Genomic DNA, 24,721 nt, shown 5'->3' with positions numbered 1-24,721 from the left:
AGTCTGAAACATCATTCCCAGAGGAAAAAGGAGACAGACACAGAGGCATGTTTCCTAGACACATTTTGAAGAGGGCTATCAGAAGGTTGGTGAGGTACTGCTACTTCTTTAATTGGTAAAGGAGGTCTAGACTGTTGAGAGTGGTACTTTTCTTGTAGGAATTTTCTCCATAAGTCAGTGATGACAGGTTGAAGTTGAGATGGGGATCAGATCCTTGAATGTCTCCACTGTGGAAGGAGAGAAGGGGGTAATAAAGTAGAAAATGTCCTGCCATCCTTTGACAATATTTGTACTGCTGCAGTTCCCCTACAGCTTCTTGAAAAAGAGGGCTGTGTTTTTGTTTGTTTCTTTGCTCCTTCAGCTCCAAGAAGATGTGCCATGACATCTGCTTTCTTGCCTTGACTATCATCACTTTCTCCTCCTTGATGAGCTGCTTTCAGAGTCATCAGCAGAATCTATACTTCCCCAACTTGAAATAGCCTCAGTTACAATCAAGCACCCTAAACTACGTGATCACCTAAACCTAATCCTATTCTACAGACCCCCGGGCAATTGGCTAGACTCACAAATGCACTTTATGGACTTCATATCGAATGCTTGCGTTTCCACCCAGGACCTTCTCATAGAAGGAGACATCAATCTTCATCTTGAAGATACCAACTTAAGCAATGTACGTGAATGCAAGGAATTCCTACAATTATGGGAGCTTCAATGGCCAAACGTGCAACCCACCCACAACAAAGGACACACATTAGACATCATTACCCACAAATTCTCATCAGAACCTAATCTCACTCTTACAGAACAAAGTGGACAGCCACGCCATGGTCCGATCACTACAAAGCAAACCTTTCCCTCCGCTGGAGAACAAAAAAGACACAACAAAAACAAGAGCAAAAAACCTATACTACAAGAGGCCAAATAGATCCAGTAATATTCTGGCAGCAATTCTATACCGACGAATGGACAACACCTACAGACTCGCCCCAATTTCTCCAAGAATGGGATAACAGATGCAGAGTAGTACTCAACATAGCACCACTTCAAACCAGAACCTCACATAGAAAAAACTCAATACCATGGTTTAATGAAGAATTGAAAGAACTAAAAACACAAGTCAGAAGATTAGAACGAGCATGGACCAAGAAAAAAGATGAATATACACTCAAAGACTACAACTATAAAGAAAATACAAATACACTATCAGACAAACTAAAAGAACGTACTACAAAACCAAAATAGGACCAAACTGCAAAGATACACACAAACTCTTTTCACTCGTAAACAAACTCCTAAATACTACACCGGTAACCTCTAACAACATAGACACCCCATCCGCAACCAATCTTGCGAACTACTTCAATGAAAAAATTATAAAGCTCCGACTCATGATACCTACCAACATCACTGAGTACACAAGCATCCTTGAATGTCTAGACCCAAAACCTGGGGAAAGCCCAGCAGACCGATCATGGACCAACTTTGACACGATATCGGCAGATGAAATCTCAAAATGGCTCGGAAAATACGCCAAGTCACAATGTAAATTAGACATTTGCCCCACTAGCCTAATAAGATCCGCCCCCAAACAATTCAAAAAAGACCTCACGAATCATGTAAACCACAGGCTTCAAATGGTCTCTTTCCCACGGAGAAAGGAAACATCTTACTCACTCCACTACCAAAAGATACTAAGAAAAGCACAATGGACCTAACCAACTATCACCCAGTAGCATCTATCCCGCTCATAACCAAACTCATGGAGGGCATAGTGATGAAACAACTCTCTGATTACCTAAATAAACGCTCAATTCTGCACGAGTCTCAATCAGGATTTCGGTCAAATCACAGCACTGAAACGGTACTAGTATCTGCAATGAACTCATTCAAACAAGCTATTGCAACTGGTAATGACATACTCCTCCTACAATTCGACATGTCTAGTGCCTTCGGCATGGTTAATCATGGAATACTATTACATATACTAGAATACTTCGGAGTAGGAGGTACAGTTCGCAATTGGTTCAAAGGATTCCTGACCACACCAAGTAACAATGAATACAGACATATCACCCCCATGGATACCTGAATGTGGAGTTCCCCAAGGATCCCCCCTATCACCAACTCTCTTCAACCTAATGATGATACCTTTAGCCAAACTTCTAGCCAATCAAAACCTTAATTCCTACATATATGCAGACGATGTTACGATTTACATTCCATTCAAACATGATCTAAATGAAATAACCAACGAGATCAACCAAAGCCTCCAAATCATGCACTCCTGGGCGGATGCATTCCAGCTAAAACTCAACGCAGAAAAAACACAATGTCTTGTACTCACCTCACAACACAACAAAAACAACTATTCCACCATAACCACACCATACTGTTCTCTCTCTGTCGCACAAAATCTAAAAATTCTTGGAGTTACCATTGACCGAAACCTCACACTCGATGCTCACTTGAAGAACACAACAAAAAAGATGTTCCACTCCATATGGAAACTCAAAAGAGTAAAACAGCCCAGAATACCGCCACCAGACTCATATTTGGAAAAACTAAATATGAAAGTGCTAAACCCCTAAGAGAGAAACTTCACTGGCTCCCACTCAAGTAACGCATTGCGTTCAAGGTCTGCACGATTGTACACAAAATCATTCACGCAGACGCCCCAATCTACATGCTAAACCTTGTGGACTTACCTCCCAGAAACGCCAAAAGGTCATCCCGCAAATTTCTCAATTTGCACTTCCCTAGCTGTAAAGGACTGAAATACAAGCTGATACATGCCACCACCTTTTCTTACATGAGCACGCAGTTGTGGAATGCATTACCTATAGCCCTGAAAGCGATTGATGAAATAACCAACTTCCGCAAATCTTTGAAGACACATCTCTTCAACAAGGCCTACAAGGAGAATCTATAACCTTACACAACTACCTCACCAACCCACCCAATCATTAAAGTCCACCTTCTATCCTGCCTAACACCTTCCCTCTCTTTTCCCTTACTCAATCTTTGTACATCACTAATTGTATCTGACATCTTGGAATGATTATGTCATAACCAAACTCTGTAAGCCACATTGAGCCTGCAAATAGGTGGGAAAATGTGGGATACAAATGTAATAAATAAATAAAATAATACAATCAAAGAGGGTGTGCCTTGAAGCATGTTTCAGTGCCAGGGAAGCCCACTATCTGTTATGAGCTGATGATACAGAAAGGTAGCTGCTAACAGCACTGTGAGAGGAAGAGCCTTACAGTACAGTACCTATAAGAACTTATAGGAGGTTTCAGGCACTGAGAATTGTTTATTGAATTTTCTATACCAACATTAATTACACAGCAAGCCAAATTGGTTAACAAAGTATACAATAAAATGAGCAACATAAAAGATCTCCATTAAAAGAAAGGAAAGAACACAATACATCATTAACAAGAACTCATCATAGCCATGCCAAGGCAAAACAAGATAACAGACATTCTCAACAACACTCACAACCCTATGGGAGACCGGTTGTATAGCTTTCCGCTGCAGAATCTGGAACAACTGAGGAAAGAAAGAGGACTCGGAGCATTCGAAATGCTAACTTAAAAAGGGTGTTGTTTTCAAGGCAGTACGAAATAGAGAAGTAGATGTCTTCACAGCTCCAGAAGGCTGTTCATATAAAAACTCTTTGAAGATTGCAAAGATGAGTAGTCTCAAGCACCCATTTTTTTCTGGCTCTGTGGCAGAAAACTTGTTCCTTCTATAACAGTGTTCTTCAATGCAAGGCTTGGGGGCCAATGACAGCCTACAGAGACCTCTGCGGTGGCCCTCATTGTCTGTTTCCCCTCCCCCCCCCCCCCCCCCCCCGCTATTCTGCCTTTCTAACCAAGCTTATTTCAGAAAAGGAGAAGTGGGTGGTGGAAGAGCCACATGCTTGAAGGGCAAGGCATTTTTCAACAGACAAAAGAATGCATTTGGAAATGCTCAGAACCTTGAGGATAACCCCCTCCCAATGAAGCTTGAAGACAGGCTGGTGGGGGATAGATGTCAATGACACATACTAGTCAGCAGTGGCATGGCCCTATATGTGGTGGATCATCATCAGCTCATTAGAATCCAAAGTGGCCACAGCTTAACAATTAATGAAGACTATTGTTCTAGAAGAATGGTCTTTTTATTTCAGGTATTCTTTAATTTAAGCTTTTTAATTTTTCTAGCTAGCAGGGACATCTTAGTGGAACTCTGGTAATCATTAGCCCTAAGTATAGATCTCATGTACCTGATCCAATGGTCATCCTGAGTTGGATTTAGACATCTTCTTGTCACACTACTTATACCAGAAAAAATCTGGATTTCGAGTCCAGCAAAGCAAAAACTAATCAACAATAATGAATTCAGTGATGATGTTAGTAGAAAAAAGGTTGTGAAAACACTGTAATTAGAAGAGTGCTAGATTTTCCAAAATTATCACTGACAGAATATGCTTCTACTGTTGAAGTTTGGGAATCCTCTGCGCTCCAGTTCTTTCATAGTGTGGCTGATTGATCCTTGCTGTCCATGGAGAAAAGCTATTAATCATGCAGTAAGTGCAGTAGCAATGCACTACCTAGAGAGGTGGCGTTAAATGTATCCATGCTATCTGCAATAGTAAGTTAACACGTGGTAAGTTATCATGCATTAACTGCGGCACCTGGTCAAAAGAAACCAGACAGAAAAGTTCCAAACAAAAAAAGTTCCCGACATAAAAGTCCCTGACAAAATAGACTCCCGACAAAAGGGTCTGACGAAATAGATTTATTTTTGAATGGTACGAATTTGAAGGGTACAAAGAAGTGGAGGAGCCATAAATTACTGAGAAAGTCCACTGCTTGTCACTTGAAAGTCCTGGCACCTGCCTACGGCTTGACTTCACTATCCACACTTGGTTTCTAGTGAGAATCATAAATCTGCTTGAAAACATAATCCAGCTTGATTGAGTCTATTTTCTCTTGGGTTGTTTTGTTGTTGTTTTTTTTTTTTGTATGGTCTATTATGTCGGGGTGTCATTAACTGCAATGCACAGCCCATGCCCATTTCCTGCCCATAATGCACCCAATTTCCAGCCCATAACAGTGTATGCGGTATAAGTGTCATGTCACCATTACTAAGAGGACCTGTAAATGTAGATTTAAATTTTACAATAATCATAAGAATGAAATGTGTTCTTGAACAAAGTACTCTAACGTAGAGAGTGAAGCAGGAGCGGGTAAATGCGGTAATCCGTGGTAAAACCGCGGGAATTGGGAAAAATTTCAAAAGTTTTACCGTGGGTGCAAACAGAGCTTTTTTCCCCCACCCTGCAGTAGCGGTAATAACCCTTGCACCCGCGGTAAAACGCCTACCATTTTACCGTCAAGTTGATGTCAGGGTGCACCAAAAATGGGATTTGTGGTTCTACAGGATTGCTGGTCAGTCAGGGTTAGGGAATCAGATAACTGTTACTGGTCTGGAGGATCAAAGTCCAGAAAAGAGTGTGTCCTTTTGATTGTATGTAGCAAATATCTGTGTGCTGTGTGTGGTAGCAGGCTTCCTAAAAGGCACATAATGGAAATATTTTTTTTTAAATATAAAATCAACTGTTTGCGGCTTCTGTGGATGGGGACAGGGTGGGGACGGGGCCAGACTTTGTCCCTGCGTCATTCTTTATTCTAAAGTACTGTGCAGTCCTCATGCAACATTCTAGAAATGGATTATGCAATGCATTTAAAAACTGTTATAACTATTGGACATTCAGAGAACATTTCATGAGATTGAACCTGTACCTTGTGCTTTTATATTGGCTCCAGAACCTTCTGGGTCCAAGCTGGACATGAGGTTGTTTTAGCATCATATTCACAAGTGATTTTAGTTCTATTATATCTTCTAGCTCTGGACTATCCAAATATTGAAACCTCATCTGCAACTAGAAACTACTGGCTAATCACAGGTACTACATTATTCCATGAATATTTTATTTATTTTATTTTATTGCATTTGTATCCCACATTTTCCCACCTATTTGCAGGCTCAGTGTTTTAATTTTTAGTTCATTTGAACTGAAGAGCTCTGTTTTGTTATAATATTTAGTAACCTAGTGGTTAGTGCAGTGGACTTTGATCTTGAGGAACTGAGTTTGATTCTGAAAGGAATTTTAATTACTTCGACCTCGTACATTCCCAGACGGTTCTACACAGCCTGAGTACTGATGGACTCAACAATCAGAAGGATACTTGGATCAAGTGAATGTAAGCAAGTAATTCAAAGTTTATTAGTCACTTATCAAAAGCAGGATTAACACAAGATCATCACAGTGCATGTTCCTGGCATTCATATCTCGTCTTGGAAAAGCAGTGCTCCATGACACACAACCGGTTTACTGTATTCTCACTTTCTCTCGTCTGCTCTTCTCCTTCTCCCCCAATGCCCTAACTGTCAGCCTTTATATACAATTCTTCTATCATTAATGCCTATTAACATTTCATTCTCCCACCCGTAATCTTTGCATATTATCCTTAGTACCTTCTAGATATCAACATCTTTGATAGCAATGATTTCACATGTTTCCAAGTTTCCCTTCAACCCCCCTGGATGTTCTTATTTACTTTCGTCTGACCCACTGTTATCTGCCTTTACCAAAATATCTTTGCCCATAACCACTTGTTATTGTCTGTGCACCTGTTGTTTTGAAAACAGATTCCGCCTCCCTCTGTCAGCTCTCAGTTGCTTAATTCAGCTTCTGCTGCAGTGACATTATCTATGTCAGAGATGGTCTTTGATTTTTAGAGGCCTAGTTCTCAGCTCTAAGCCTGCCTTGACCTGTGTTTCACTGAAGGCAACTGATAGCATTTTTCTACAATTCCCACTGCAGCTCCTTGTGACTCTGGGTAAGTCACTTAACCGTCCATTGCCCCTGGTACAAATAGTACCTGAATATAATATGTAAACCGCTTTGAATGTAGTTGCAAAAAAACCACAGAAAGGCTGTATATCAAGTCCCATTTCCCTTTCCCCTTTAGTTCTTTTCTTAGTTTCAAGTTTGCTAACTTTATAAAATGTCTCTTATATTTTAAATAATTTCACTGTCTTGAAACTTGTTTTTTATAATTCATAATATGAAATTGTTTTAAATGATTTAAAAAAATCAGTAAATAAAATATTTACCCTTTCTATTAAATAGATGGGAAATATTTTTGTAAAGCCTTAATTATTCACAGGTCAGTATTCAGCTGGTAGTGGTCAGTGTTTTATTTTTTAAAACGTTGACTGTCACTGGCTAAATTAGGCCTCGATATGCAATATGGGGCCAAAGTCAGGCACCAGCATTGAATATTGGCATTTGACCAGACTCATGTAGGCTGCCAGGGCTTATGCGGGACCCGAACAATATTCAGTCTGGACCCACATAAGCGGAGTGTGAATGTCCCCCTCCCCTCCTGACACAACCTCTGATCCAGCCTTTCATTCCTAGCACAGCCTCTGATCACCCCCTCCCATCCCTGGCACAGTCTTCGATCACCCCACATACCCAACACAGTCTTTGTGCTTTTTTCCCTTAGACTTTTTTTTTTTAAACGGTCCAAAAAGATAGGTGCACTGAGCACCAAAACATCTAGCAAATGTCCATTTTCTAAACAAAAAGTTGGACATTTTTCTGGTTTAAATATGGCCTTACATACTACTAGATTTAGATGTCATATCAAAAATGCTCCTCCACATTTTAATGTCATAAATAAAGGTTGTATATTTAGCCTATATAGTTGTGTGAGATCTCTAAGAAACTGGAGCCCGAGATATGATATACAGTTTGCACAGGAAAGCCTTGTGTTAGAACACGCTAAGCCTAGATTTTACTGCACCTTAGAGTTTGATTCCCACTTCAGGCACAGCTCCTTGTGTCTCTGGGTAAGTCACTTAACCCTCTTGCCCCAGGTACAAATAAGTACCTATAAGCTGCATTGAACCTGCCATGAGTGGGAAAGCATGGGGTACAAATGTAACTAAAAAAAATGGAACCTGTGCTAAAATAGCACAAGTTAGTGGTAAGATAACTCATCTTAACAGTAGCCCACGTTGATAACTCCCCCCCTTAGTAAGCTTAAAAAGATAATCTATAAAAAACAGAAATGCTATATTTGGTTGCATGTTCTTCATAAACTATGGAATTCAATTTGTTAATCCACAAAGACATTTAGCCTCTGTTGCAAAACAGGAGCACAATGCAGTTTTAAGCATTTCTTCACTCAAACGTTTGCTCCATTTTCTGCTTTTGTTGCACTGGAAGAATGTTTGTGGGCCTGCGAAAGTCTGAAGAAGCACAGACTGAGCTGGTCGATCAGATTGAAGGTCCAGGGTGGTCACATGTTTCATTTCATTTCTGGGCTTCTTTTGTCCTTATTTTCCAAACTGAATGTTTGATTTTTTTGGAATGGCGCATACTAAACCCATGCAGTGCCATTCCCCCCCCCCCCCCCCCCCAGAAAAGAAACTAAGCAAACAGTACTTTATCCTTACTTGACGATTAATTTTTGTCTGCAAACCAGGAAAGAGACCCACCAAGACCTTGCGTGGGAATTCCTCAGAACACAATCTAGGAAATATCTGTTTATTTTCACATTTCATACACATGCATTCTCTGTTATCAATATTGCTGTCTGGTGAATATTTAACTCTAAATATCAAATTAGGCTTGGATTATCATCAATATCTGTTCATGATAAAGCATACAAAGATATCCAATTACTGCATGTATGTGATGTATTGTGTTGTAATTAAACTAAGAAAAGCCTCAAATGCTAAGGAAAGCTCCTTTCCTTAGCATTTGAGGCTTTTCCTCATTTAATTACAACACAATACATCACGTACACACAGTAATTGGATATCTTTGTATGCTTTATGGTGAATATTTAAACCATTTATCTAATATGACTTTTGAGTGTGTATGTTTCACTTTATTTGGCTCCACAGTGATACAAGGGGTTGCCAGAAACTTACTGGGAATAAACCGCCAGAACTTTGCGAGATTGATGGAGGAGAGACTGGCCCAATTGTTCATTATTTCCCATCGACAAGAAAGAAGATTTAAAAGGGCAACTACCGTGGGCAGCTACACTGTTCAGGTTGTAAATGTGACTCAGAGAATGTTTTGAAAAAGACGTTTTTGATTCGTTTCCGCCTACTCCCTGGAACCAGCAGAATGACATTTCATTTACCACTGCCCTGTGATATTTTTCCTAGTCCCTTGGAAGCAGCACTATGAGCCCTGCCAAAGTTATATGTTTTTTAATGAGGAGCGTGGTTTGGAGTGTGATGAGGGCAGTGAAAAAAAAATTATACACTTAGCTGTGATGAACAGTAAATAATAAACAAAGTTTCCAATAGAATCAGGTTTAAACAACAGCAAGTCATGATTGACTAAATCAAAAGCTGCAGACAGATCTGATTACACTAATATAACTGATACGTTTTATCTAATTCAGTTACGAGAGCCAACATACAATAGTAAAAAATTCAGTAGAAACTAGACTGTTTTGAATCCAAGAAATCAAACTGATTTAAATAATCATAGAATTGAAATACAACTAAAGCCTCTGAAAATTTTGCCAAAAACAAGAATGTTGGCTATAGGCCGAGCATTGGAACAATCTAGTGGCACTTGGAAGGGTCATTCAAAATAGGTGTTAATAAGATTCTACAGATTTCCTGCAGAATGTTGAAGTTATCCGTCTAACTTACAACAGATAAATAGCAGCTCTTAAATGAATAATATTGCTGAAAAGGCACATCATTTATGCAACCTGGGCTCACCGCCACCAGCTCAGCTCTTTCCCACACCGAGCTTGGTTACAGGGAAAGACCTTTTATTCTTGCTTTGTTCTTTACACCACACCCCTCTCACTTCATATACTCAATTCAGCTCAATCCATTCAGTTCGAGCTTGGGAGTGGGTCAAGATCCAGAATAGAGATCCGGGGGTTGGGAAAGTAAGTGAAGGTTTTTCAGTGTCACGTTACCAATCCAAGGAGCAAGAGTCCCTGCTCCCGCTTCTGAGACAAACCACACTGTACTCCAAATGTTTCCTTAAATGCAAGTCAATTTTACTAAAACTTTCTGCAAATGGAAGGCAACAATAATATTAACTTCATCTGTACAGCAGAACTCCTGTCCAGTCAAGACTGTATATTACAATCTCCAGGGCTTTTTTTTGAGGGGGTACTTGGATGTACTGAGTACTGGCACCTTTTCCATTGTCTGCTAAAATTGACCCATGGAACCCAAGTTTTAATGAAAGAGCTCAGGCTCTACACAACAATTCTGCCTTGTCATAAATTCTGTGACTGGTTGCAGAGGGCCTGGCTATTGTGGCGTGGGTCCTTCAGTGATCACCCCATCCCTGAAGGGTGGCCTGGCATTTGAGTACAGGCACCTTTTTCGCTAGAAAAAATGCACTGACAATCTCAATCCACTTTTTCCAACTTGATCTTCTTAGAAGTTCAGTATTTACACATTGGCAAGTACTCCTGTCCTTTATCCGTCCCAGGGGCTGGTAGTAATCCAAGGCTGTTATTAAACATCCCGGCTCTCCCCCCCCCCCCCCACCCCAGTGACTCCAGAGAGCTGACACCAAACTTTAGTAATCCCTATATAATGGGGGATTCCATTTACATGGATGATTTACAGTGGCCCTGCTGCTGAATCTTGACCTCATAAATTGTGGATGGACCAGGGCCAAAATTTGTCCAGACTGCAGAAATATTCAGCTGCTCTCTGGTTAAATGTATCCATTTAGGAGGATCACACAAATAGCTACTCAAGGTGTTTTCTGTCTGTGGTCCTAGCTAAACGGGAAGAGTTCCTGAAAATAGGACTAGAGATGTGCAGAACTCATTCAGTTATATTTCAGATTTATTTAGGAAAAGTTATATATTTATACAATTTGTATATCACTTATATGTAGACAACCCAAAGTGATAGACAATCAAAATAAAGTGTGTACATAGCATCCTAGCTTAAGGGCTGCCTCTATCACCCCCCTCCTCTTTGGCATCCTGGCTTGCAAACATATAGAAATTTTTGTGGAAGCAGTGTTTTGTGTAGCTTTTGCTGAAAGGTTGTTAGGGATAGACTGTAGTCCCACATCAATTCTGCACAAGTTAATTCCTCATGAATTTTTTTGGGGAAATTTAAACCTTTGGGAAAAGGATAAAAAATCTTTGATTAAATTAGCTTGGGGGCTTTGTGCAATCTTTGCTCAAATCTAGTGGTGTAAATTCTTTCCAGGTAGCACCTGCAGTGCAGGGAGGGGCTCTTTGTATCTTTTGAGGTGGATCCCTCTAGTTCTGAGGCCCTTTAAGAAATTGTTTCTTGATGACCCTTCATCTGAACAGATGTCACTGCTCAAAATGTAAATCTGTTCCTTATGTGAATACATAACATATGAATGAAGTTGCCATAATCCCTTTTTTTCTCATCCCCTATAGATGGTGAAAATGCAGCACATCTCAGGTCCAAAAGATCCAGTGGAGCTGACATATTATGCCTTGTACGATGGGAACCCTCTGTCTGGCACATCAGCAGCCAAGCAGCTGAGCACTATTGATTCACAAAGGATGGCTCTAACCCTGGGTTATGTTGTGCAAATGCAAGCTGATGGTAAGAACCTTTCTCCTCCTTTCTTGACATTGTTACTGAATAATAATTCTTACTGTTCTCACTTTTGGAAAACTGCCACCATTTTGTGCTTCAACTTACTTATCATGGACTGCATTCTGTATATGTTTCCGAAAAATCAGTTCCAAATAAATTTAGTGTCGTTTATAGAATAGCATTTGGCGCTGGGATCTGCGCTCAATTTTGGGTGTGAGGATTTACATTAACTAAGACCTGGTGCAAATTCTCACTAGGCACAGATCTCCATAAAACTGCATGCAAATTCCAGAAACGCCCCCTGATGTGCCCACGCCCCTCCCATCCAAGGGAAAAGTGCACAGAAACAAGCCATTGGGATGTCTGGGATTCAGTAGTAGAGTGGACACACAGACTACCCAGTAGAGCAATGGGGCACCCTAGGAAACAAGTGCGGAGCTCTCCAAAACCCACCAAAAACCTACTGTATACCACTACAGTAGTCCTTATGTTTTCAGGTGTCATTTGTAGGTACAGTAGGTTTTTGGTGTGCTTTGGAGGGCTCACACTTTCCTCCACAAGTGTAACAGAGGGGATATGGTCCTGGGTCCCCTTCTTTATAGTCCACTGCACCGTCCACTAGGCTACTCCAGGGACCTGCTCACTGCTCTAATAATGTCATAACAAAACTATGTAAGCCACATTGAGCCTGCAAATAGGTGGGATAATGTGGGATACAAATGCAATAAATAATAATAATAATAATAATAGGACTGGCCATAACATCGGAAGCTGTCATAGAGCCTGGTATGTACTATCACTTTCACATCTTAGAAGCATAGGAGGGGGTCAGTGACCACTGGGGGATTAAGGGGGAGGTCATATCTTTATCCCTCCAGTGGTCATCTGTTCAGTTTGGGCACCTTTTTGGCAGTTGGGGCTCCTTTTACTAAGCCGTTGTAGTGGTCCCCTACCTGGCAAATGTAATGAGGCCCATTCAATTCCTACAGGCTTTGTTGCATTTGCCGCATTGAATCACTACCGTGGCTTAGTAAAAGGAGCCCCTAGTTGTTATTGAAACAGGTCTAGCCTAAAATGTCCTATTTTTTGCCCTGTACATTTTTACAGTGTTCCATTATTGCAGAAAAATGTCCAAATTGTGAGCTTACCCTAGTCCCGCCCAAAACATGCCTCAAACACACCCCCTTGAGACTTAGACAAACTGCATAGAAGAATAACTTAAAATGAGTTTCAAAAATAGTGATTTAGACATTTTTAAGCAAAAAAAGTCCATCTGTCACTTTCTGCCATTTTTTGGGACATTTTTCTGTTTCGAAAATGGGCCCCTAAATGCGCATACAAAAGGTATACTATCTCCATCATGGACATCTATTCAGTTATCGCCACCAAGAGTCTGTTCATAGACTAACTTGGTTTTTGCTGTATTCATTGGGTATTTCTCATTTAGTGAAGACCTTGTATAAATTTTGGCATATGCTATCAGTTTTTGATTCAAGAACTCCCACCAATAGTGTTCTTGTGGAATTCTGTACTGAATCAGCTTAGAATGATCTCATCCTATCGATTTGTTTAGACAGCAATTGAAAACTTGACTTTTTCGAAAATACCTGTTAGTTTTTGTGAATTGGTGGGATATGTATATAATTTTGAAATTGTGATTGAAGCATAATGTAAAATTTGTATATTTTTTCTGTAGTCCTCCTTGAGCTGAAAGGTGAAGCAGAATATAAATGCCCATGTTAAATTAAATTAAATTTTAGTGGGGAAATATTGATTAACTACTGGATCACAAGAGGTTTGTGGATCAGGTTCTTCACTTACAGGCCAATGATCGGAGGTAAATGCGGGAACTTGAGGCCTTTAGCGCCAGAGTAGCACCTGCATTCACCTGCGTTTCATGTTCAGCCGCCTGGAGTGCCAGAATGAAAGACTGCACAGCAGATCAACACAAGTAGCATGCTAATGTATGCTGGTGCGCTCTTTCATTCTGACACCCCATGATCAAAGAAACAGAGCGCTGAACATGGTACTCTACTGCCTAAAACCCTATGCCAGCTTGGAGCTGGTATTAGGGCAGGAGGGGAAGCAGAAGGACAGTAGGTGGGTGACAGGTTGCAGCTGTCTGCATGGGCTGTCACTGTCAGCCTTGGGGGTTCAGTGCACCCCCAGATCCCACAACACCCCCCCCACCAAAAAATGGTGCGCCAGGCAGGACTGGGTGCCACCATTTTGAGTTGTGCCCAGTGGGAGTAAGACTATGTCCCTCCTCTATGAAGGTATGAGGGGTTTGGGGGGTGAGGTCGCCGCTAGGCCACCAGGGTGATATTGGGGGGGGGGGGATGTGTCCTTGACAGGGGTCCCACTGGACCACCAGTGTGTTTGCATTTGTAGGGGGCCTTACCCATTGGGAAGGTGGGAGATCCAGGAGTCCACTGAACTCCCAGGGCTGTGACAGTGTTTGGCGGGATGGGGGGCCTGGAGGTAGGTTTGACAAGCCTGGGAGAAGATCCTGGACCTGTCAAAACTCTTCTGCAGGAAGATTGTGTCTGAGCGCATGCTGAGGCACAATCCTCCTGCAGAAGTCACCCCATGGTCAATGCTAATAATACACATGAATTTGCATCTGATTAGCGTTGATCCTAGGGGTGTTATTTTCCTGCGCTGTGCCGGTGGTAATTTTAAAGCGCTGTTTGCAACAGTGTGGAGAAATTGATCACTGGGGCATTGGTGAGCATAAAGTGCCTTCATTTTTAGGGCTGTAACTGCTGTACAGTGCAGGTTACTTCCCCCATAACTTTGTTTTTTAGTTGAACCTGCTGTGCTGTTCTGGTTTACTCCCCAATGGCTTCTTTACAATTGCAAAAGTAATTTCATAGCTGTTTTGAGCTGAAGTATTCTGTTTGGTTTCCATCCTCCTGCCCTTTTGGGTTCCTCTGTGGTCATCCCACTTTTTTAAAGTCTTTGGCTTTTTTTTTACTTCCATCACCTATTTTGGGAGGGTTCCTGGCATCCACTACCCTTTCTGTGAAAAAATATTCCCTGTGTTGTCTGATTCTATATTTTGATACCTTTTTGTATCATATCAAAATCACCTAATCCACATGAAAGCTGCCACATTTTCCCAAACTGACTTATTGCTCATAGACTGTTATTAACAGACTAAATATAAAAAAAATCTCTTGAGTTTAATTGTAGATGATGGACAGTAAATGTTCCATGAGATTGTTTCAATAATTTATGATGTTTTTGTTGATTATGCAGCTGTTGTAAAAAATCCATCAAACAACTTGTGGGTTATTGCAGCAGTCCTGGCTCCAATTACTGTTGTAACAGTTATAATCATCATTATCACAGCAGTTCTGTGCAGGAAGAATAAAAATGACTTCAAACCTGAACCAATGACAAACATGCCCCCAAGAGTGAAGGTAAGAAGCTAACTCTACTCGTACAGAGCTAATTCTAGACTTTTCTTGAGTAGAGCAGAGCCCAGATAAATTTACCATTATACAGCAGGGCTGCCGAGAGACATAGCTGGGCCCGGGGCAAACAATGTTAAGGACCCCCCCCCCCCACACACACATACATACACCTGGAGGAAAAGTCCATAGTCTACAGTTGATAGACATGGGGGAAACGAAGAGCCAAATTTACTGTTCTTTTCTTATTAAGCTCTGAGGCATTTAGTCGAGCCCTTCAGTTCCACTTTGGCTCAGCCTTATCTAAATTTTATGACTTGCAAACTTTAATCAATGTGTGCCCTTATTAAGTGGTATATAATGTGTGTGGGGGGGGGGGGGGGCGGGAGGGGAGGGAGGGAGTGGGACACTGCTGGGAATCAGTCTTTGACTCTTTCTCTTTACAGTCAGTAAAATACATATGAAATTGTCATTGGAAAATTAATTAGTCATTACCTTACAAAAAAAACAATTCTGGTTTGTCTGCTGTCTCCTCCTGCTGTCCTGTGACCTCTGTTTTGCCCTGGCTGGGACTCGAGGAGTTGGGTTGGGAGACCATCAACCGGATTATAATCCGATTCCAGCAGCCCTGCTGCACCGTGCTAGCTAGACTGTAGACAGTACAGTACACTGTACAGTGAGCCCAGGGCCGGACCGATCGGATACGGTGGAGGCGCAGGCAGCCACAGCACACTGAGCACAGGAGAGGAGCCACTCAACCAGAGAGGCATTGGAGCCGACTCTGTGGGTGCTTGAGCACCCCCAATATTAAAGTTCCTTGTATGTGTCCAGGGAGGGATTATTTTCATTGAGTTTAGCACCCCCAATAATTTTGAAAAGTTGGCTCCTATGCAGAGAGGAAATATGCGTCGTCACCGCACTGAGACAGGGCCTGTCCGGCCATGCGGCACACACCATAGAGAGAGACAGGAAGGAAGAACGAGAGGAGGAGCGGAGGACCTGCGGCGGTGGCGGCACCTAGCGAGTTAATGTGATAATGCCATGCCTGCCGCACAGGAGGAAACCAAAGGTTGCACTGATTGCAGGGCGCAGGCCCAGTTTACTAAGGCTTGCTAGCATTTTTAGCATGCGCTAACACTAGAGACACCCATATATTCCTATGGGTGTTCTAGCATTAGCGCACACTAATTTTTAGTGTGCCCTAAAATCGCTAGCTTGCCTCTATAGCACAGCTTAGTAAACAGGGCCCTAAGGGACCCTTTTACAAAGCGGCAGTAGAGCAACTTCCGCTTTGTTGCGCACCCATCCAGCACTATTCTGGCTCACCATGGGATCTGATGGTAGTGCCACCTCTATTGCACACCATTTCTGGTGTGCTGGAAATTATTTTTAATTTTTTCTGCCAGGGGCTTACCCGGTGGTAATCGGGAAGTGCCGCTCACTGCCAGGTTACTGCCAGATTAGCGCAGGAGCCCATACCACCTCTTAAATAGGAGACACTAAGGGCTCCTCCAGAAATGGCCGCAAGGCAAATATATATTTACTGCACAGCCATTTCCTTTTTTTTTTTTAACAAAAAAAACTGCTGCGGCAAAAGGGACCACGGCGCATGGCTAATCCACATGCCGAGGACACTGCACGGCTACTTTTACCGTAGTGTAGTAAAAAGGGCCCCTAACACCATGATCTAAAAAGCAAAACAATCGATTAAAAAAATCTGAAATTACACATTTCCAGGGGCGGTGGGTGCGGTCTGCCCCAGGTGCACGCCGCTGGGGGGGGGGGGGGTGCCGCGCGCCTGTCCAGCTACATTCGTTCTGTGCTCCCTCTGCCCCGGAACCAGTTACTTCCTGTTCCGGGGCAGAGGGAGCATGGAAACGAATGAAGCGGACAGGCGCGCGGCACCCCCCCCAGTGGCGTGCACCTGGGGGGGGGGTGTCCTTTCACCAGGGGGTGGTCGCGCTGCGTCCGGGGGGGGCGGGGCGCATCGGCGATCCACCCCGGGTGTCAGCTCCCCTAGGAACGCCACTGCACGTTTCTGTGCTGAATCATGACAAACATGAGAAGGTTGCATGTCACAGCGATAAAAATATACTGACTGAACAGGTCCAGGATAGAAATGCTATATAATAATGACACAGGACAAATGAAACCAAAGTGAAACCAAGGATGTAGAGCCTTCATTTCTGCTAATCTTTAAAATCTAATCTTTGAGATCTAAAAGTTGTGTAAAACAGGAGTGAAGCTCTGGAGTGCTGTGCTGTCCCAAGGGGGACAGAAGTGAGGGACCATGAAGGCTTGCATGTAAAGCTGTGATTGTGACTGGAACAAAACCAAAAATAAACTAAAAATGAGGATTAAGACTAGCACAAAATGTGAAAATTAAGGACTTCTTTTACAAAGCCGTGCTAGTGATACCTGTGCCGCATAGGAATCACTAACGTACCCTTGTAAAAGAAGCCCTGAAAGATCAAAAATGACAATGAAAGGGATACCATAGAAAAACTGAAGGGCCATGTTTTGAAAAACTGCAGCTAGGGAAGCCATCCACACCAAAATATTCAGTTGAAACACTGGTCGTATGAGCTTTGACAAGAATGACATTTCTGTGACACATTTGTAACTGTAAGCTCTAAGGAGTCCTTTTAGCAAGCTGCAGGAAAAATGGCCCTGTGGTAGTGGCAGGGGCTGTTTTTCCCACATGCTAAAAATGGCCACATGGTAACAGGTTGTGGTAAGGGTGATGCCTGATTACTGCTTACCGCCACGCTAACCATTTCCAGGGTTTTAATATTTTCCCCAGAAATAGCGCACACTTGAGCCAGAACTACCACCGGCAGCCATGTTGGGCCAGTGGTAGTCCCGGAATAGCGTATGGTTAGCCCATGTTGGGCTTACTGCTGCTTCGTAAAAGGGCCCCTAAGTAGGATACTAAATATCTTCTCTATTTGAAATGGTTTTATTGAAAATGTAGTGCACTTTGGATGTTTTCACTATAACTCTGTGTTTTTGATATTCTGTGTCTCTGATATTTTGAAAGAGTAAAAAATTGATTCACTTCTACTCATTCTACACCACTCAGGATTTTGTAGACGTCAGTCATATCTCCCCCCCCCCCCCCCCCACTCAGCCATCTCTTTTCCAAGCTGAAGAGCCCTAACCTCTTTAGCCTTTCCTCATATGGGAGGAGTTCCATCCCCTTTATCATTTTGATCCTTCTTCTTTGGACCTTTTCTAATTCCTCTATACCTTTTTGAGATATGGCAACCAGAATTGAATGCAATACTTAAGGTGAGGTTGCACCATGGAGCGATACAGAGTCATCATAGTATTTTTGGTCTTATTTTGCATCACTTTACTAATAGTTCCTAGCATACTGTTTGCTTTTTTGGCAACCCCTGCACACCGAGCAGAAGATTTCAGTATATTGTCTACAGTGACACCTAGATCTTTATCTTGGGTGCTGATTCCCAAGGTGAACCCTAGCATCAGGTAACTATGATTCAGATTATGCTCCCCAAGGTGCATCATTTTGCATTTGGCCACATTAAATTTCATCTGCCTTTTGGATGCCCAGTCTTAGTCTTTTCTGATTCAAGGAAGAAGTTCACTACATAACTGCTCTTGCGGTGTGTGTTGTGCAATGTGTATTGCAATTTCAGTTTATACTTCTATTGGTGCATCTGTGAGCACTGAGTGCTAATTGGTGAATTCTGTACTTCTGAATTTTCAGACTCCTGAGGCAGTCTTTTGCAGCTGAAACATAGCCAGTGTCAAGTCATCCAGAAGTTGAATAAAGAATTTTGGGCACCAACTATGTCCTAGTTTTGATTTCTCTGCTGTGTTGTGCTTTGCACTCCTTGTGGAGATTTGTACTTCTGTGTTGTGTTTCACTTTGCATTTGTCTACATTAAATTTCATCTGCCCTTTGGATGCCCAGTCTTCTAATTTCCTAAGGTCTTCCTACAATTTTTCAAATGTGTTTTAACAAGTTTGAATAGTTTTGTCATCTGAAAATTTAATCAGCGCACTTGTTCCGATTTCCAGATCATTTATAAATGTTAAAAAGCACCAGCCCCAGTACATATCCCTGCGGCACTCCACTATTCACCTTCCTCTATTGAGAAAAATGGTTATTTGTCTACCCTCTGTTTTCTGTCCAATAGCCAATTCCTAATCCACATTGCCTCCTATCCCATGACTCTTTAACTTTCTTAGGAGTCCAAATGAGGGACTTGTCAAAAGCTTTCTGAAAATCTACATACAATACATAAACTGACTCTCCTTTATTGACATGTTTATTCATGCCTTCAAAAAAATGAAGCAAATTGGTGAGGCAAGACTTCCCTTGGTTGAATCCATGCTAACTCTGTCCCATTAAGCCATGTTTAGCTATGTGTTCCATAATTTTATTGTTTATAATAGTTTCCATTATTTTGATCGGCATTGACATCAGGCTTACTGGTCTGTAATTTCCCAGATCACCTCGGAACCCTTTTTAACAATTGGCGTTGCACTGGCCATCCTCCAATCTTCAAGTGCTGTGGACAATTTTAACAGCAGGTTACAGATCACTAACATCAGATCTGAAATGTCATGTGCGAGATATTTCAGTACCCTAGGGTTCTTGCAATCTGGTCCAGGTGATTTACTACTCCTTTTTTAATTTGTTGATTTGGCTCAGTACATTTTCCAGATTCACTGAGATTAACTTTCAGGTCCTCCACATCGACACCCTTGAAAACCATTCCTGGTACAAGTTGATCTCTTACATCTTCTTTCGTAAAAACCGAAGCAAAGAATTCATTGCTACTTGCGCTGAGAGCCCTCGAGTGCGCTGTTTCAGGCGCTCGAGGGCTCTGATCATGGGTCGGCTGCAAACTCTGGCGCTAGTATGGCGTTAACAGCCTCTAGCGCCAGAGTTTGCTTTTGATCATGAGGGCCTCAGTCTCTCTACTATGGCCTTGTCCTCCCTGAGTGCCCCTTTTGTTACTTCATGATCTAACAATCCCATGGATTCCTTCACAGGCTTTCTGCTTCTGCTGTACCTGAAAAAGTTGTTACTGTGAGTCTTTGCCTTTGTGGCAAGTTTCTCTTCATATTCTCTTTTAGCCTTCTTTATCATTGCTTTGTATCTAACTTGCCAGTGCTTATGTTGCTTCTTATTTTTTTTTTTATTCAGGTCCGTTTTCCATTCTTTGAAGAGTGTTCTTTTGGCTCTAATAGCCTCTTTCTCTTCACATTTTAACCATGCTAGCTGTCATTTGCTCTTCTTTCCACCTTTGTAAATACATGGAATGCAACTGGTCTGGGCTTCCAAGATGGTATTTTTAAATAACATCCATGCCAGACTAAAAGTCCTAATCTTCGCAGCCAATCCTTTTAACTTCCATTGTAACCATTTTCCTCATTTTATCATAGTTGCCCTTTTGTACTTAGTGAAAACTGTGCACTTATCTTGCCTCGCTGAAAAGTTCATCAATCACCTTCCCCTGAAACTGCCCGACTCCGCGGGTTTCAATCATTTTCCTCAGGGACAAGGGTTAAGGCTGCATAATTCTTTTCTGTTAAAGCTGCATAATTCTTTTCTTCCTCCAGCAATCAAGACAAGTATACATTTTTAAGCAAGTAGTGATTTTATAGCACAAAGGTGATTGGGAAGCATGAAAAAATGAGCGAGTGTTGCTCCCTAAAAAATTCTGTTAGAGTTACCCGATGAAAGAAATGCTATGCCACTCTGTAGCAGCATTATTGACTGCAGTAATAGTGGAAAATATCTGAGGGTACTCTACATACAAAAAAATATTTCTTTATATGATACTGGTGTGAACTGTTATAAGCACTTTTATTGAGTTGGTGGCTATTAGTCTTGGTTTGTGTTATTTGCGATCAGATGTTACCAGAGACATTGATATTGTAAAATAGCTTTCTGTTGGTGGACCTTATAATACCTTCAGTGGTCATTTAGGGCAATGTTTTATGACTTAGTTGTGATTGAAACAGGTCTAGACCAAACCGTTTAGCATTTAGCCCAGATGTTTTTGCTTTGTTCCATTATGGCAATAAAGCATCCAAGTTTTGGGAACACCCAAATCCTGCCTCCAGCATGCCTCCTTGTGATTTGGATGCACTGCCTATAAACTGCATGGAAAACCATCTTAAAAATGGGTTTCAAAGATAGCGATTTGGATGTTTTGGCAAAAACCTCATCCACTATATTCCACTTTTTGGGCATTTTTCTGTTTTGAAAATGAGTCCTATGGTATTTATCATATATATGTTATTTGAATGCTCAAATGTGTGATCATTAAGATGTTCCATTTGTATTGTGCTGACATTGTGAATATTATCACTATGTGCTTTTTCATGCTGCCTGTTATCATTTGTAGTCTGTCATTTATCATATTTTTATTATATGATTGTTCTGCAGTACTGACATTGATTCACTTTGCCATCTCCAAGTTTTCCTCATTGATTGTATTTATGCTCATCGTTGGTCACTTTACTATTGCTATTCTGTTAACAAAATTGTAAGCTTTATGTGGAGCTGCACCTGTAGGTACACTGCCTTGGGTGAATTTCTTCATAAAGGTGGTTAATAAACCCCAATAAATAAATGTTGAGCAGCCTATATAAACCACTTAACTATATGGAGAGTGGCTGAATTTCATTGCTATGCCCTTGCTGTGACCTAACTGCACCCCAGCACCATTGGATAGTATCTGGGGCATTAAAAGGGATTTTCCACAGAGCCATCCACATAATTGCTGCTGAAAAAGCATTAAAAAGAGACTTATTAGTGGCTGCTACTAAATGTATAAGTTCCCTAATTGTATAAATGTTAATTTGACATTTTCCCCTTCTGTGATTGGGTTATAAGTAGCAGGGTGAGGTAAGGGATGTGTGTGTGTGTGTGTTTGTGGGTGGGTGGGTGGGGTTTCAAATTGGGGCTAGGGACTTCATTCTCGTTAGTCTATCTGACAGAATGGAAGAATAGCTTTAGAGACCCTTTTACTAAGGGTTACTGCCTGGCTACCACGTGGCCTGGTCGGTAATTTTGTTTTTACGCATATTCGCTACATGCACCGGAAAATAAATTTAATTTTCCTATTCATGGCGGAAACTGGGTGGTATTCATCATTCAACACATGTAGATGATTATTGCATGGTTACTGCGTGAGATCTTAACCACTAAGTCAATGGGCAAGGTAAGGTCTCGGACCCAAAATGGACGCATGCCAATTTTTATTTTGCCGCACGACCATTTTTAGCAAAAATGTTAAAAAGGCCTTTTTTACAGGCGTACTGAAAAATGGATCTGCGTGTGCCCAAAACATCCGCCTACACTAGTGCAGCCCATTTTTCAGCGCACCTTAGTATATGGTAGCGCTATAGAAATGATTTGTAGTAGTAGTAGTAAAATGACCCTTTAGTGCCTAAGACACATACCATCTGTCTGTCATCTCCCACTGTTACTTAAAGGTGTGTGTGTGTGTGTGGGGGGGGGGGATCACTTTTTCTTAATGAGAGTTTGTACAAAACCTGGTGCTTAATATTAACAATTGAACCACTTTGTCTTTTCAGCCAGTGCAAGGATTTGATTATGCAAAGCACCATTTAGGGGAACAAGGAGCTGACAATGAAGTGCTTCCCATTACTCAAGAAACTGTAGTGTTACCCTTTCCTGTTTCCCAGGACAGGGAAATGATTCAAGATGAAAGCACAGTGAAAACTGTCAAATCCACTGGCACTGAAAAAAGGTAGGTACTTCCATATCAAGTCATTTTGTAATGGCTAAGAATTGTTATCTGAAACCCTTTCTTTTCAGTTGAGTTCCATGCTCTGCTAGTACTGCAGGAACACCCTTTCTTCAGAATGGCACAGAAAATCCCCCTGCACGCGTCATATGAATCACTCTAACCAATTTTATTATTGCCTCCATAATTTCAAATATAATATATAACTCATTGCAGGAATATGATTCTTTTTCTGTTTTTAAAAGTCAAAATTATGCAATTTGAGGATAGTTTTATAAGTGAACTGAACAGCATCTCGCATGCTTGAGTGAACACTTTTAAAATGCTCTGGGGATACTCGCCATCGGAGCAGGTGCAGGGAACATAGATGAGTTCATATTTAAAAGCACTTATGTGGTTTGCGGTGTTGCTGGATGCTTAGGGGCTTCTTAAAGAAAATCTTTTGCAGTTCCACAGAATTTATCCATCTGGAAAATGGGTAAGGTTTGCAGAGGGGCTGCAAAAAAAGTTGTATATATTCATTGTAATTTATTCATCAAAGTACAGATGAGTAAATAATCTCCTGATATTCAAAGCTATTTAACCAGTCAGACATGGCCACTGACCAATTAAATAGTATATCATTGCCTAACCATGGATATTCAAATAGCTTTGCCTGCTCCTTACTTAATAAATGCAATAGAGCAACTGATTGCTACACAACAACTTTATAATTGAGCTCAGTGCAAATTCCTAATCCTACGCTGGTACCCAAAATTGTTTTAAATTGGTACAGGCAAATGGCATATGAGATAACGTTCCCACAGCAGACCCAGAAGACCAGCATTTATTAGAACCACCAGCTCTCAATTTTGCAGCTTTGAAAGGAGTCCATAAGTCAATGTCAATACATCCTATATAATAAAACGCACCTCCAACATTCTGAAGCTGACTGCATGGCTGAGGCATTCCTGCTCTCTGTATCCATCTCCTGAATTGACATCACTTACTTCCGGGTTCATCACAAGCAGAAGTGACCAATCACACGAGGTTTCTCGGCTTCAGAATGTTGGAGGTGCATTCTATTAAATAGGATTGGTCAGTTCCTTGAAGCACAGCCAGAGCTCAGCGTCCTGCACAGTAACGCTCAGACACCAGAGAGAGAGAGGGGGGGGGCCTGACACCAGAGGGAGGGGGGCCTGACACCAGCGAGGGGGGGTATCTCTGTCACACACACTCTCTCTCTCTCACAATCAATGTCTTTTTCTCTCTCACTCTCACACAATGTCTGTCACACACTCTGTCTCACACTGTATTACATTCACTCTCTATGTGTCACACAGTCACTCACACACTCTCTTGGTCTCATACACTCAGTCTCACAGTCTGTGTCTCACACACACTGTATCTGTGTGAAACACACTCTCTCTCCTACACTGTGTCTCACATACTCACTTGCACACACTCTCATTCTCTTGCACACACTCTCTCTCTCACAGATACACTCGCACCCAGACTCACTCTCACACACACTCGCACATTCACTCTCTCTCTCACACACAGTCACTCTCGCATACACTCTCTCAAACATACACACTCCGAGGAAAACCTTGCTAGCGCCCGTTTCATTTGTGTCAGAAGCGGGCCTTTTTTACTAGTATATAAGGGACCAGGGCGGTTTACAGAATTAAAACAATTTATAATACAATGCAGAACAAAAATACATAAAATCAATTACACTTCATCATAAACAGGATAAGGTTTAGAAAACAAACAGGTCTTCCTTTTCTTCCGAAAGGAAAGATAATCAATTACTGTTCTAATGCTAGTAGGAAGCGCATTCCAGAAAGGGATCATAAAATTGGCAAAAACCATTTTCCCTATCCTATAGATTCAAACTCCTTATTTCAAGGC

The 24,721-nt window shown here is 41.6% G+C and overlaps 1 protein-coding gene across 1 annotated transcript in view; it reads left to right on the top strand.

The window, feature by feature from the left end:
- Positions 1-24,721, top strand: part of KIAA1549L (KIAA1549 like) — an 85,726-nt gene that overhangs the window by 21,927 nt on the left and 39,078 nt on the right. The window contains exons 6-10 of the mRNA XM_030202426.1: positions 5,900-5,959; positions 8,977-9,128; positions 11,490-11,661; positions 14,917-15,080; positions 22,656-22,831. Of these exons, the coding sequence (XP_030058286.1) occupies positions 5,900-5,959; positions 8,977-9,128; positions 11,490-11,661; positions 14,917-15,080; positions 22,656-22,831 (724 nt within the window). The remainder of the gene's footprint in view (positions 1-5,899; positions 5,960-8,976; positions 9,129-11,489; positions 11,662-14,916; positions 15,081-22,655; positions 22,832-24,721) is intronic.

Source organism: Microcaecilia unicolor, chromosome 4 (assembly GCF_901765095.1).
Source record: "Microcaecilia unicolor chromosome 4, aMicUni1.1, whole genome shotgun sequence".
Taxonomy (NCBI): Eukaryota; Metazoa; Chordata; class Amphibia; order Gymnophiona; family Siphonopidae; genus Microcaecilia; species Microcaecilia unicolor.
This window is presented reverse-complemented; position numbering and strand designations above follow the sequence as displayed.